The sequence below is a fragment of the Lygodium microphyllum genome, chromosome 4, assembly GCF_053477565.2.
Source record: "Lygodium microphyllum isolate KBCC chromosome 4, Lygodium_microphyllum_v1.1.10, whole genome shotgun sequence".
In the NCBI taxonomy this organism is placed as follows: domain Eukaryota; kingdom Viridiplantae; phylum Streptophyta; class Polypodiopsida; order Schizaeales; family Lygodiaceae; genus Lygodium; species Lygodium microphyllum.
In genome coordinates this window covers 106,808,602-106,824,078 of record NC_141138.1, presented here as the reverse complement: position 1 = coordinate 106,824,078, position 15,477 = coordinate 106,808,602, and the positions used below count along the sequence as shown (strand labels likewise).

At 39.0% G+C, this 15,477-nt stretch overlaps 1 protein-coding gene across 1 annotated transcript; it reads right to left on the bottom strand.

The window, feature by feature from the left end:
- Window positions 1-8,370: 8,370 nt before the first annotated feature.
- On the bottom strand, window positions 8,371-9,486 carry LOC148037442 (16.9 kDa class I heat shock protein 3-like). The gene is made up of 2 exons (XM_087676381.1): window positions 9,090-9,486; window positions 8,371-8,980 (listed from the first exon to the last, which is right to left on the bottom strand). The coding sequence occupies exons 1-2, from the start codon at window positions 9,313-9,315 to the stop codon at window positions 8,712-8,714; spliced, it is 495 nt and encodes a 164-aa protein (XP_087532507.1). The 5' UTR covers window positions 9,316-9,486; the 3' UTR covers window positions 8,371-8,711.
- Between the last annotated feature and the right edge of the window lie 5,991 nt (window positions 9,487-15,477).

Genomic DNA, 15,477 nt, shown 5'->3' with positions numbered 1-15,477 from the left:
CTGATTCATTCTCAACAAGTTTTAGCCATTCTTTAAACTTACCAAAAGCTTAAGGCTTATCACGAAGGAAGTACACCCACATCTTCCTATTGTAGTCATCGACAATCAACATAAAATAAGAAGATCCTCCCAAGGCTTGTGTAGGCATCTTACCGCACAAGCCAGCATGTACCAACTCTAGAGGAGCCTGTGCTCTATTCTTCCTTTCCTGTGGAAATGCCTTTCTCTATTGCTTGCCCATCATACAAGCTTCACATGGTTCTTTCAATTCAATCATTGTAGATAGGTGAGCAACCATACCTTGCTTTTGCATCTCCTTCAACACTGTAAATCCAATTTGTCCAAGCCTTTCATGCCAAAGCTTACTTGTGCCCACTCCAACGGTGGCTGTAAGAGCACTTAGCTCATACATGTTGTTCTTTCTTTCTCCTTTGCCAATAGTTTTGCTAGCACTGTCAAGAATTTTTGCACTTGTCTTCTTGAATCTCACTTCATGACCAAGATCAGTTATGGCAGCAAACTGATAATAGATTTCTCTTAATTTCAAGAACATACAACACATCTGAAAGCTTTTTGACTTTGCCATTTGTAGCAATAAAAAAAATAATACATGTACCCGCAGCATGGCATTTTGCATAATTTCCAACCATCACAATGATGGATTCTTGTAGAGGCTGCATAGAACTATATAGACCTTTCTTGTTGGTCATGTGACGGGAGGCCCTACTATCCAATACCCATGAGTCAGTGGTAGATTCTTCTTGCACTGAGGAGCACACTTCCTCAATGGTCTCCATGAATAACTCCAACTCTGCTTCAGCTGTATTGGCTGTCTCTTTCCTTTTACTTTTAAGAATACCATTCTTTTCATCTGCTTTCTTGACATGACAATCTACGATTGCATGTTTGTTCTTCTTACAGTGCAATCACTCTCCTTGAAACTTCTTCTTACCACCTCCTTCTTTTTGTCCCCATCATTTTTTGTGGAGGAACCACCTTTGCCTTTTGCATTGGCAGAGAATGCAACATCTCCATTGTTGCTTCCTTCTCTGGCTTTCAGCCTCAATTCCTCCTCCATCAATAATGCACAAAACTCCTCAAAAGTCAAAGCTTGAGGTCTCACCTAAGTATTAAGTGCAATTACTAATCCATCAAAATTTTGTGAAAAAATCCGAAGACACCTCCAAGCTAGCTCTTCGCTAGTCTTTTATATCACAACGTCAGCAATCTGGTCGCGTAGATTCTTAATCTGAGTGATGAATGCTTCGACCCTCTCTCCTTCAATAAACTTCTCTGCTGCTAGTTGATCTCCAAGTTTTGAATCCTTGTTTGGTTTCGTGCTTCATACTCACTCCTCAGTACATTCCAAGCCTCTGATGCTTTGGTTGTATGCTGAATCAAAGTCAGAACACTGTCAGAACAGCTTGTAACTAAGACACGCAATGCATCTGCATTACTTCGTTTCCAAGCTCGTAAAATATTTGCATTCGAAAGAATCATCACACTAGAATTTGATGGGTCGTAGGTAGGCTGTGGTTCTACGTCAGTCCCCAGCACAATCTCCAAAAGCTCATAAGAATCAAGGATAGTTGTAATTTTGAACTTCCACAAGGTGTAGTTTGTACCATCTAACTTGCCTTTGTTGAAGGTTGGTGGACGAATCCTCAGTGTTTGAATAGATGGTACAACAATACCACCTCTTGCACCACTTCCTGATGCACCAAAACCACTTCTGAAAGACATCATTCCTCTTTGTTGTTGAAGCCTTTGCCTCTTACGCACTCTTCGATCCCTAGACCCTCCTAGGCTCTAATACCATGTAAAAATTTACACGACGTAGCGAACAGAATCTAAGAAAGAAATAGAGAGTACACAACAAATAAGAGGAGAATAACAAAATTTCTTTATCTCCAAACAACTAATACAAAGATGGCTTTGTCCACCCATGTGCTTCCACTGTGAAGCTTAGATGGCGATCTAGACAGAAGAAGCTTAGCATGGGTGGACAAAGCCATCTTTGTATCACAGCGTCAGCAATCTGGTCGCATAGATTCTTAATCTGAGTGATGAATGCTTCGACACTCTCTCCTTCAACAAACTTCTCTGCTGCTAGTTGATCTCCAAGTTTTGAATCCTTGTTTGGTTTCGTGCTTCATACTCACTCCTCAGTACATTCCAAGCCTCTGATGCTTTGGTTGTATGCTGAATCAAAGTTAGAACACTGTCAGAACAGCTTGTAACTAAGACACGCAATGCATCTGCATTACTTCGTTTCCAAGCTCGTAAAATATTTGCATTCGAAAGAATCATCACACTAGAATTTGATGGGTCGTAGGTAGGCTGTGGTTCTACGTCAGTCCCCAGCACAATCTCCAAAAGCTCATAAGAATCAAGGATAGTTGTAATTTTGAACTTCCACAAGGTGTAGTTTGTACCATCTAACTTGCCTTCGTTGAAGGTTGGTGGATGAATCCTCAGTGTTTGAATAGATGGTACAACAACACCACCTCTTGCACCACTTCCTGATGCACCAAAACCACTTCTGAAAGACATCATTTCTCTTTGTTGTTGAAGCCTTTGCCTCTTACGCACTCTTCGATCCCTAGACCCTCCTAGGCTCTAATACCATGTAAAAATTTACACGACGTAGCGAACAGAATCTAAGAAAGAAATAGAGAGTACACAACAAATAAGAGGAGAATAACAAAATTTCTTTATCTCCAAACAACTAATACAAAGATGGCTTTGTCCACCCATGCGCTTCCACTGTGAAGCTTAGATGGCGATCTAGACAGAAGAAGCTTAGATGGCGATCTAAGCAGTGGAAGCGCATGGGTGGACAAAGCCATCTTTGTATCACAGCGTCAGCAATCTGGTCACGTAGATTCTTAATCTGAGTGATGAATGCTTCGACCCTCTCTCCTTCAACAAACTTCTCTGCTGCTAGTTGATCTCCAAGTTTTGAATCCTTGTTTGGTTTCGTGCTTCATACTCACTCCTCAGTACATTCCAAGCCTCTGATGCTTTGGTTGTATGCTGAATCAAAGTCAGAACAGCTTGTAACTAAGACACGCAATGCATCTGCATTACTTCGTTTCCAAGCTCGTAAAATATTTGCATTCGAAAGAATCATCACACTAGAATTTGATGGGTCGTAGATAGGCTGTGGTTCTACGTCAGTCCCCAGCACAGTCTCCAAAAGCTCATAAGAATCAAGGATAGTTGTAATTTTGAACTTCCACAAGGTGTAGTTTGTACCATCTAACTTGCCTTCGTTGAAGGTTGGTGGGCGAATCCTCAGTGTTTGAATAGATGGTACAACAACACCACCTCTTGCACCACTTCTTGATGCACTAGAACCACTTTCGAAAGACATCATTCCTCTTTATTGTTGAAGCATTTGCCTCTTGTGCACTGTTCGATCCGTAGAGCCCCCTGGACTCTGATACTATGGAAAAAATTATACGACGTAGCGAACAGAATCTAAGAAAAAAATAGAGAGTACACAAAAAATAAAAGGAGAATAACAAAATTTCTTTATCTCCAAATAACTAATACAAAGATGGCTTTGTCCACCCATACGCTTCCACTGTGAAGCTTAAATGGCGATCTAGACATAAGCTAAGCGAAGAGCAACTCTGACTAGGTGAAAGATGGATAATTGATGGCTATGAAGGGGTTTAGCTTTTATAACTTGTGAAGGGAGTCATTATGGATGACCTTCCATGTGCACTTGTGTCTGTTGACCTTCCATGTATCCACGTGTCTGTTGACCTTCCACGTGCCCATGTATCTGTTAACTTTTCATGTGCACCTCCACTAGTTGACCAAGGAATATTCTAGTAAATATTCCATTTACCATTGCCTAGGGCCCCTTATAGCGCTCTTACCCCGCAACTCGATGCAATGTACCTCGAGTTGCTACCAGCTTAACTACTCTGTCTAACCTAAAGATTAGACCCACAATGGTCACCTTTTTGCCATCCGATCACATAAACCTCTTCTAACATACAAGTCAAGACTCAACCAATGTTCGGGCTCACATATGGCTTTTCTCCTCATAATGGGGACCTTACAACTTTGAGTACCATGGATTATTGGTGGCACCTTATGAGGGTGGGACATTGAGCATATCTACCAATAATGTGTGATTGTTACATTACTACATTTGCATATTGGACATATGGTTGTTGGCTAGAAAGTATTCACCATCATGTTTTAAAAAAAATGAAAAATAGACACTTGCCCAAACCTTTTCCTCCCACAATGGCCAAATACTATGCTTACAAAACAAAAAAATAGCACGCGCTTACATTTGAAACACCTTCGTTTCCACCATGAACACAAATTACCATTAAAATAAGGTGGTTTTGTTTAATCCTAAACTCAATAGTGTAGTATATTATAACTACAAATTGAAATAAGCACCTTTGGTTTCCACCATGCACCCAAGAGTTACTAAACAAGGTAAATTGGAATAAACACTTGGGTCTTCACCATGAAGACGAGTTACCAAACAAATTCCACTTTAGCAAAGATTCATTTCATTAATAGAATTAGCAAAGAAAACCCATTTCACACTTTTTTTTTCATTAAAAAAGACCCATTTTCACACTTTTTTAAATCTAAATCCATTATAGCAAAGGCCCACTTTTGCACTTTTTTATCCATCTATTTTTTATAAATCCAAGTGCTTTCTAACAATGACCCACTTTTTTATCTATCTAGGTTTTTAAAATCTAAATCCACTTTTGCACCATTTTAGCAAAGGCCCACTTTTGCACCTATTTATCTATCTATGTTTTTAAAATCTAAATCCTTTTTAGCAACGACCCACTTTCGCACTTTTTTTTGTCCATCTAGAAAACTACCATGCCTTCCCCAAGAAAACTTGCATTTATTTTATCTATTTAGAGAACCTCCGGTCTTCTCCAACCTTTCAAGGACTACAAATGCACGTTTATGCTCATATTCCAAGTAATTGAGCACGAAAAATATTTCACCTTCAAAAGAAACACTCCACATGGTTAAGCTCTTTCAAAGAGAAAAAAGACTATGCACTTGAAACTTAAAAAGTGCGTGGCTGTCTGGAGGATGGTCACTTTTCTTTTTGAAAGGCAAGGCTCTTTGAAGAATCCTATTTAGAGCACCAATGCTAAAATCTCCAAAGGATGTCACTTGGCAAATGCTATTTAGAGCACCAACGATAAAATCTCTAAAGGAGGATATCACTTGCAAGGCCCTCTGGAGGATTATGCTTGGCACTCTCCAAAGGATATGGCCAAGATTTCTGGAGGATGGCGTCACTCAAAAAGGCAAGATTGTTTAGAGGATGATGTCTAATGCATAAAGTCTAGAGTCCTAAGGCAAAGCTCTCCAAAGGATGATCACTAAAAGGCAAGGTTCTTTAAGGATAATGTGCACTGTTTTATAATGTTTAGATCACCATTCTATAATTTTCAATCAAAAAATTTTAGAAGGCCCAAAATAGGACACCATTTCATCATTTTCAATTCAAAATCTTTAGATGGCCAAGATCCTTGGGAGTATCGTTATGTTTACACATATATTAGGTCCTTGACTATCATAATATCTACCGTATTCTCAATTGGAAATTTTTAAATGGCCAAGATCCTTGGGAGTATCATCATGTTTATACATATATTAAATTCTTTACTATCATAATATCTAATGTCTTTACAACTCGTTTAAGATTGAAAATTTTAGAAAATTTGAAAGTCTAAGGTCCCCAAAGGATTGTGTAGAATAATGTCTCACCATTTTACAATTCTCAATTGGAAATTTTTAGAAGACCAAGATTGTTGGAGTAGAATGTTTACACATTCAATTGGAAATTTTTAGAAAGCCAAGATCCTTGGAGTAGCATGTTTACACATATATTAGGTCATTGAATATCATACTATAACATCTTTCCAACTCCTTTAAGATTATAAACAAGAATTTTTGAAAGTCATAAGATTGAATAAATTGGAATTTTTGAAAGACTTAAGATTGAAGAAATTTCGAAAGTCATAATTGAAGAAATTAGAATTTTTGAAAGAATTAGAATTTTTGGAATTTTTGAAAAATTTAGAATTTTTGAAAGAATTTTTAAGAGTCTTAATTAGAACTTTTGGAATTTTTGAAAAATTTAGAATTTTTGAAAGAATTTTTAAGAGTCTTAATTAGAACTTTTGAAAGTCTCAAGATTGAAGAAATTAGAATTTTTGAAAGAATTTTTAAATGTCTTAATTATAACTTTTGAAAGTCTCAAGATTGAAGAAATTAGAATTTTTGAAAGATTTTTTAAAAGTCTTAATTAGAAATTTTGAAAGTCTTAAGATTGAAGAAATTAGAATTAAAAGGAAGAAATTAGAATTTTTTAAAGTCTCAAGGTCCCCAAAGGATTGTGTACAAGACAATGTCTCAACAAATTACCATAAAGTTAATGAAGTGCAGTTGTCTCTAGAGGACCTTGTTCAAGGCACCATTCAATAATCTTGAATTGGAAAAATCTACAAGGCCAATATCCTAAGGATAACATCAACAATCTTTATAAGATAATGTCTAGAGCATTGTTGAATGATTTTGAAGTGCACTTTTCTAAAGTCTAGAAAGTATACTTCAAATGATAAGGATCTAGATAACATTGTTCTATAAGATCCTCTATGGGTCTAGATAACATTGTTGTATAAGACCCTCTACACCATAGTTCCACAATTTTTTATTCCATAATTTGTATTGTACAAAAGGATAAGGGCTATCTTTAAATAGAATATTGTCCAAAGAATTATAAGCACTACCAAATAATGTTGATATAATAATAAGCACTATAACATCAATTGAAAAAGGCCAAGGCTTTTTATATATAATAATAAGCACTATAACATCAATTGAAAAAGGCCAAGGTTTTAAAAAGCTAATAGTTCCACAATTTTGTATTCCATAGACTTATCTCCAAATAGCTATAAGGTGTTCACAAGAATTTTATATTTCGTAAATGTGTTTATATATGATTATCTCCCAATAAGTAATACATTTTTTCAAGATAACATATAATAAGATCTTTTTAAGATAACATTTCTAGATAATGTCTTGCATATTACCTATAACTTCGAATTAAAATATTTAGATCATAATGTTTAAAACATCGTTTTGAAACGATCCTCCAAAGACAATTGTCCTAAATTTCAAACTCACAAAAATACTATCAATCTACTCGACAACGTAATATCTATAGCTTGAAGTAACTTATCTATAGCTTTAAGTAAACTTAAGAGAAAGAGGGTAAGAGCATAGAATTTTTGGAGCATAGGATACATAACTTCAATTGGATTAAAGAAATTTAGAGGACTGTTAACTAATTAAAAAGAATTCGAGGATGATTGTCTATTGTGTAGGGTGTAACGATGTTCCATTTGTCTAGAGAAATTTAGAGGACTGTTAACTAATTAAAAAGAACTCGAGGATGATTGTCTATTGTGTAGGGCGTAACGATGTTCCATTTGTCTAGAGCACCGCTATAAAATTTTAAAAAATAATTAAACAATCAATTTTTACTATAACTTAGAAGTAAAGACATATGGATACATACTGTTCATTGATGATGCCTAGATTGAAAAGTCCACCTTTTACATTACTAGAAGTATGTGGGCTAGTTGTCTGTTTGTGGAAATGTACTTCACTCATTGGAAGTATGTGGGCTAGTTGTTTGTTTGTGAAAATGTATTTAGTTTCAAGTTGGAACTTCTATATGGGAAGTGATTTTCTTCCGTGAAAGAGCAAACAAAAGGCTCATATCAATGTTCACAAAAAACCAAGGTTTAATGTAAAGTTTCTTTTAAAAAACCTTCAAATGGAACAAACAGAAGACTCGTATCAATGTTCACGAAAATTCAAACGGAAGACTCGTATCAGTGTTCACGAAAATTCGAGGTTTAATGCAAATTTTCTAAAAAAACCTTTAGAATTGAAATAAGAATTTTCCACTTATTTTCAAGACTAACTTCTAGATGGAAAGTGATTTTTTTCCACGAAACAACAAACAAAAGGATCATATCAATCATTCACAAAAAACCAAGGTTTAATGTAAAGTAAATCGTAAAATTTTTAAACAACCTTAATCAAGAAAGATTAAAACCTTTTAACTTTCAAAAAATTTTAGTTATAAACATAGCAAATATATGCAATTTGATTCAAAAATCCGTGCAAAAATTTGATTAATTTGATTAAGAGGTTTTAGTACCTGCTACAAAAAATGTTTTTTGTGAAGAGCACATATACTACGTTACTCATCCATTTGTCAAGAAACTGCGCACGTTGATGATCGTCTTACCTCATCTACCACAAGAGAGAGAAAGTGCACCGTGGTTAAGTTAAAACTCTCTTACCATAATTAAGGGCAACTTACACTTAGGAAAATCGAGGAGACGCATTCAGCATGCTTACAGAGAGGAACAAGAACAAGTGATCTTGGAAGAGGTAAGGCAGCATAGATATGGTACCACACCATGACAAAAGCCTTCGGGTTGGTTTTATTTACAACCGAATTATATCGGCCACGCTACGATGGTTCACGCAAAAGAACACAACGATGACTAGGCTACGCGATAAAGACCATGTCCCCGCACAAGAACATGCCCGCGCAAAAAAACTGCATATTACTAAGCGACCGAGACTCTTAAAAGCAAGAGCAATACTTATCCACCATCTCAGCCGCAGATGGGCACGTCAGTGATGGCAGGCTTGGGGTGCTGACTCTTGGGCACGGTGATGGTCAGAACCCCGTTCTCCACGCGCGCGCTCATCTCCTCGGCCTTGGCGTTGTCGGGCAGGCGGAAGCGCCTCAAGAATCTGCCATGTGCGCGCTCCAGGCGGTGCCACTTGTCGTTCTCCTGCTTCTCTTCTTTGCTGCGCTCGCCGCTGATGCAGAGCACGCGGCCGTCCTCCACCTGGACTTTGATCTCCTCTTTCTTGAGCCCTGGTGCGACAGAGGAAGGGAGCCCATCAGTCAGTACATCCGCCGCAGCCAGGCCTCACCCACGGATCACACACACACACACACACACACACAGAATGATTTCTTTTACCTGGGAGGTCGGCGTGGAAGATGTGAGCCTCAGGCGTCTCCTTCCAGTCCACCTGCGTATTGGCAACCGCGGAAGCCTCGCGCGCCAGCTGCCGGGATGGCTCGTTTTCCAGTAATTGGAAGGGCCAGTCGCCGAAGAAGCCGGAGCTCGGGAAAGGATCCCATGCGAAAGGATCGTAAATGGCGCCGCTTCCACTCCTTCTGCCGAAAAATGGGCTCAGTGCCATATCTATGAGCTAGCGGCCTGCTGCTGCTGCTGCTAATCTCACTAAATCACAGAGTAAAGCAAGATTTAGGCTGTGCTTTCTTGACCTCACCGCTACGCTCCCAAATCTTTGATACATTCGCTGCTTCATCCTGCATACTTATATAGCCTCCCCACTCTGTTTCCCCCAGCGCCCAGAGCGATCGAGACGCTTCCGGAACTCTCCAGGCACTCAACCCGCATTCTCTTTCGAACACCCCAGCCTCACGCCCCTCGGTTTCGGGCTGTTTTGCTGGTTTTGTAAACCACCTTTGGGCCACGTGGATCGCAAGACTCGACTTGCTCGATAGCCAATCACTCCAAACGTTTAAGGGTGGAGTGTAGCATCTCTTGCAGGACGTACACACACATTTCTTCTTGGCGCAACTTCAAATTGATAAAGAAGATTTTGCTACTAATTTATTCCTTTTAGCGCCTTGTAACCTTTTCCCTCGAGTGTGTAGAGCGTTACACAAGAATAGGCAATGGTAAAGGCGAGTGAAGAGTCTTGTATGGAGTGGCAATTTCTAGGTGTAGTAGTGTCTTTACCGCCAATTAAGACTAAACACATGGCACTCATCTTGCTCCATGTGTACAAGGTGTTGGGGTTAATAAGAGACTTGTTTGCTTATTCAAGTGGCAAGAATTAAAATGGGAAGACACTAGGAGTGACAAATGGGAGCTTAATAGACCTAGACTATGTTGTGGCTCAAAGCAACAATCTGGATATAATTGATATTGAGAAGTTAGTCAAAAGGAAGCAAGACTGCCTTCACAATCAAAGATGCACTAAGGCAATTGCCTCAAGTAAGAAGTCCATCAAGGTCTCAATGGCCTTATCGTTGGCTCATATCAAACTAAGATTCATAGGCTATACATCAATTGCAATTTTCTTCAACTTCATGGGACATCCTCACTCTAGAGAGGATTTCAATGATTAGTTCGCCACAACATGCTAAGGTAAAACATTTATATAGCAATACATCTCTATTGATAGAGGCCTTTTCATGGCCTTTCTTGCAAGCTTTCTTCGCTCAACCGCAAAGACAAAGTGGGTGCTTGGGTGTGCACAATCTCGACTATAAAGAGAAACTTGCTCCTAGTTATGCCCTAGAGTGCTTCTTTCTCACCCAAGAAAATACTCCACTATGAGTTGCCTCCTTGGATCACTCTCACTAGCTTACTCATTTGGCTAAACAAAGGAGTTGCCACCATTGTTGGTTCATTTGGGAAAGTCTTGTATTCCTTGACTATGAAATTACTCTTTGGAGCTCTAAAATGAAAGCATAAGGTTTGTATAATATGGAATTGACACAAGGAAACTCCTGAATATCTTAAGATTTATGACAATGAAGTTGTGCTATAGGTTTGGAATCTTACGAGACTCTTGCTACATTTGTAGACCATGTGGACACTTTGCAAAAGCTTGCTCAAAGAAGGAAGAAGAAACCACTAAAGGAAATGCTCCAAAGCAGAAGGAGAAGGGCAATGCTATGCACGTATCGGAGTCCTTTGGCATGTAGATGGAGAAAGAACAAGCTAAGTTGAAAAAGTAATGAAGAAGGAAATTGTGCAAGGGCAAGGGAAGTAGGTGAATAAGTTGTAATGGCAAGTTCAAGGTCCCACCAAGGAGAGGAAGCTCACCACAAGGAGAACTTTGCTTTAAGAGGGAAGAAGTAGAAATAGAAGACTCAAAATCCTAAGGAAAAACTTTTTATTAAGAAGCTTGCACAACTTCCCCTAGTTAATTGCAACGATTATGCAACAATTGAAGGTGAAGAGCTATTTGAGGAGGTATGATACAAAGATGAATATGGCATCTAAGAAGGTCACAAAATTTTCATAGAATGTGTGTGAGTTATGCTGTGAGAAGAGAAATAGTATTTTGCCTATAATTTTGAGGAAGTGTAGGATAAATATACTAGCACTTTAAGAAATCATATATCAAAGAAGAGGAAGCATAGAGCTTCTTAATGGCGTGTTATGCTTCCTTAGTCAAGGGATGCTATTTCCAAAGGTTAGGGTGGTTCCATGTTTCTTATTAAAGAGTCTTCACTTTTAGCTTTATTGTGGGCAGTGGAGGAGAAATGTGTTTTGGTTGCAACAATGTTGTGTGAGAGAAGATGATAGTAGTGGTGGTTTATGCATCCAATGCCTTAGCTAGGAGAGTAGAATATGTTAGAGATTTGGTCATTTCCAAGATGTGCATATGCATATACAAGGCAAATTAGGGAAGTTTGTGCCATTGCACCATGTTCAAGAGTAGGTCATCTAGTAGTTTAGACCATCACTAGCAATTTGGATACATTTCCAGGTAGGACAACAATTTAGACTAGGCTAATAAGCCATCCCATGTGGTAGGCAAATGATCATTGCATTTTTTTACTATACTATTATATTGGGTGTAGTTAGCTAGTACAACACATGTTAGCTAGTTTTTCATTGGCCAACTTGATCTATTTTTTGCAAGGGGAGAGCCCAAGTGGAAGCACACAAGCAAAAGCAAGAACAAAGTAAAAGCTATGATGGATGGAGCAAGAGATCAAGGAAGAGATACATCATATATGGGAATGCCAATAGCCACAATGTGTGATTAGCCTTCCCTTATTCAAATGTCACTAAAAGAACAAATAATGAAGTGATAGTGATGGGCGTGTGCCACCTGTAGCATACAAGTATGCAGGTATTGTAAGTGTAATACAAGAAAAAAGTGATAAAGTACAAATATATATAAAGTATAACATGACAAGGAATAGACATCGTCTTATCCTATGCCCATCATCTTCATAAGGAAGGCAAAATGTTCTACTAAGAGACTTTTAGCGAGAATATCTACAAGATTTACATTAGTCGAGATCTTGATAAGCTCAAGAGACTTATCCTCTACCACCTCCCCTAATGAGGTGATAATGTATCTCAATGTGCTTTTTCTTCGTATGAAAGACTGGATTCTTGGCCAACCGAATGGCGCTCATAGAATCTGAATGTAGTGTACTAACCACATCAGTAATACCAAGGTCTACAACCAAATGGCCTAACCAAATAGCCTCCTTGCAAGACTTAATGGCTATAACATACTCTGGCCTTGTAGTAGATAGGGCCATGCATTTTTGCACCTTGAACATCCAAGAAACAACACCTCTAGCAAAGATCTTCACATAGCCAGAGGTGGACTTCCTATTGTCTACATATCCTGCATAATCAGAGTTAATGTATCCCACAATTCCTGTATCCTGGCATATACATAGATTTGTAGTGTCCTTAGGGTACCTCGTGATATGCTTCATGATATCTCAATGGCACCTACTAAAGGAAGTGAGCCTTGAAGTGGAAGAACGGAGCGGAAGCAAGAGCTATGGTGGAGAAAGAGAGAGATAGAGAGAGAGAGAGAGAGAAGATGTGGGAACTCCAATAGTCATAATGTGCGATTGGCCTTCCCTTTATTCAAATGTCATTGAAGGAATAAACAATGAAGTGACAGTGATGGGCGCCCGCCACCTATAATGTACAGGTGCATGGGTATGCAGGTATTGTCAATGTAACTAATATATGGGTAGCTAAGCACATGAGCCTTTATCCCCAATAACATCCCACTTAAAGGTGAATGTGTCCCTAGCAAGGATAGAATGAGAAAAAAGTGACATAGCATAAATATACATAAGTATAATAGGATAAGGAAAGACATCATCTCATCCAATGCCCATCAACTTCCTGAGGAAGAAAACACTCTTTTGAGAGACGTTTAGTGAGCAGATCTATAAGATTTTGGTTAGTTGAGATCTTGACAAGGTCAACAGCCCTTTCCTTGATGACCTCTCTGATGAAGTGGCAACACATCTCAATGTGTTTCTTCTTCACATGGAAGACGGATTCTTGACCAATTGAATATCACTCATAAAATTAGAATGTAGTGTAGGGATCACATCAGTAATGCCAAGGTTTGTCACAAGACAACCTAACCAAAGAGCCTCCTTGCAAGCCTCAATGATTGCAACATACTTTGTCTCTGTAGTAAATAGGACTATGCATTTTTGCACCTTGGACATCCAAGAAATATTACCTCCAAAAAAGGTGAAGACATAGCGAGAGGTGGATTTACCTGTCAGTGTATTCCACGACTCATATATCTCGGCCACCATAACAAATGCACATAGTTATTATGCCATTCATGTACCTCATGATACCTTTGATAGCATCCCAATGCCATCTACCAAGGGTAGCCATATAGCATGCCACAACTCCCATTGCAAATTCTATGTTAGAAGGAGTAGCTATCATGGCATATATCAAGCAGCCCATCATGGATACATAAGGGAACTTGATCATCTCGGCCTTTTGTTCATTAGACAATGGACAATCAGCCTGGCTAACCTTCACATGAGAAGGTAAAGGATAGCCAATAGGCTTAATATCTAGCATATGAAACAGCTCAAGGAATTTTTAAATATACTCCTTCTGTGACAAGTAAAGGAGCCCCTTAGAGAAATTGTGTGTAATGCACATCCCAAGAATATGTGAGGTATGTCCCACGTCCTTCATCTCAAATCTCTTCTTGAGCAGACATTTCAAGGCATCCAACTCATCATGAGCACTCCTAGTAATCAATATATCATCCATATAGAGGATCAAAATCAATAGGCTACCATCATGAATATTATTTTGTATAAACACGAATCCATATCACTATAAGAATATCCCTACGAATGCATAAAAGCATCAAACTTGTGGTACAATTCCCTAGGTGACTGCTTAAGGCCATAAAGACTCTTTCTCAATCCGCACGTTAGGTGGTCCTTGTCATGTTCTACAAAGCCTAGGGTGCTCCATATAAATCTCATCATGGAAGTCCCCATAAAGAAAAGTTGTATTGACATCCATTTGACAAATATTGAAGTCAAGCTGAGCAACCAAAGCTAGTACCAGACGTAGGGTAGTCATCTTCACAATAGGAGAAAAAACTTCATCAAAGTCCACACCGTGCTCTTGCTTAAAACCCTTAGTAACTAATCTGGCCTTATATATTGACTTGGGGCATCCAAGGGTACTTTTCAACTTGTACACCCACTTGCATGACAGAGCAGGCTTTCCACTAGAAAAAGAAACCAAATCCCATGTATGATTTTTTTGCAATGAGTCATACTCTAATTAGATAGCCATCTCCCAAGAGTGACTATCACCTCTGTGCATGGCCTCATCATAAGTAAGAGACTCACCAACATATGTTATAATAACATAATCCATAGAGGGCTCAAACTACATAGGCTATCGTCTTTCTCTAATAGAGTTGACTGTGGGGCATGTACATACTATGGAGCATCAAGGAACTGGGCCACTTGGGCATCAACTACTTGAAGGGGATGCAATGGCAGTGGAGAAGGAGAAGAGGAAGATGCGGGAGAGAAAAGCACACACAATGTAAGTACTGTCAAGAATGATATAACAGCCTTATTGCACTATCTCATATATATGAATAAAGAATATGGGCGGTCATTGTATACGGGCAGGCCCAAGGGCCTTTTACCCCAACAACCTCCCACTAAAAGGCCAATGGACCAGGGAGTGAAAAAGAAAAAGAAAAAGGAAAAGAGACAAGGTGAGGAATCATGACATCTCACCCCACACCCAATCGGAAAGTGAGCTGTGCAATAAGCGGGAACCTCTGTGAAAGAAGAGTTAAGCATCCTCGAGTCCATGACATCCAAGAGATAAGCGATCCCATAGCTCCATACAATGGAGTAATCCAAGAATGCTTCTCATGAAGCAAGCACAACTCATGAGTGCAAGGTTGTAATGCATAAGCATCAGAGTAGCGCATAGCATCAGCATGGCACATAGGAGACAATGAGAGCATATAGACTCTCCAAAGTCAATCATAGAAGAAGGGCTAGCATCCTGGACAGTCGGGGTCGCAAGATAGTATGCGGTCTCAGCGAAGCGGAAGACTGATATATGGCTGTAGCATCAACCATAAAGCACACTGAATGCGCATCAAGAGGCTTGAGAGATGTCCGCGTCTCATAAAAGACAGCATGACGGCTACGTATAACCTGTTGGGCATCCAAATCCCATAACCTATAACCCTGAAAATCACAATCTCCATAACCAACGAGGATACATTTTCATGACATAGGTATATCTCCATAAC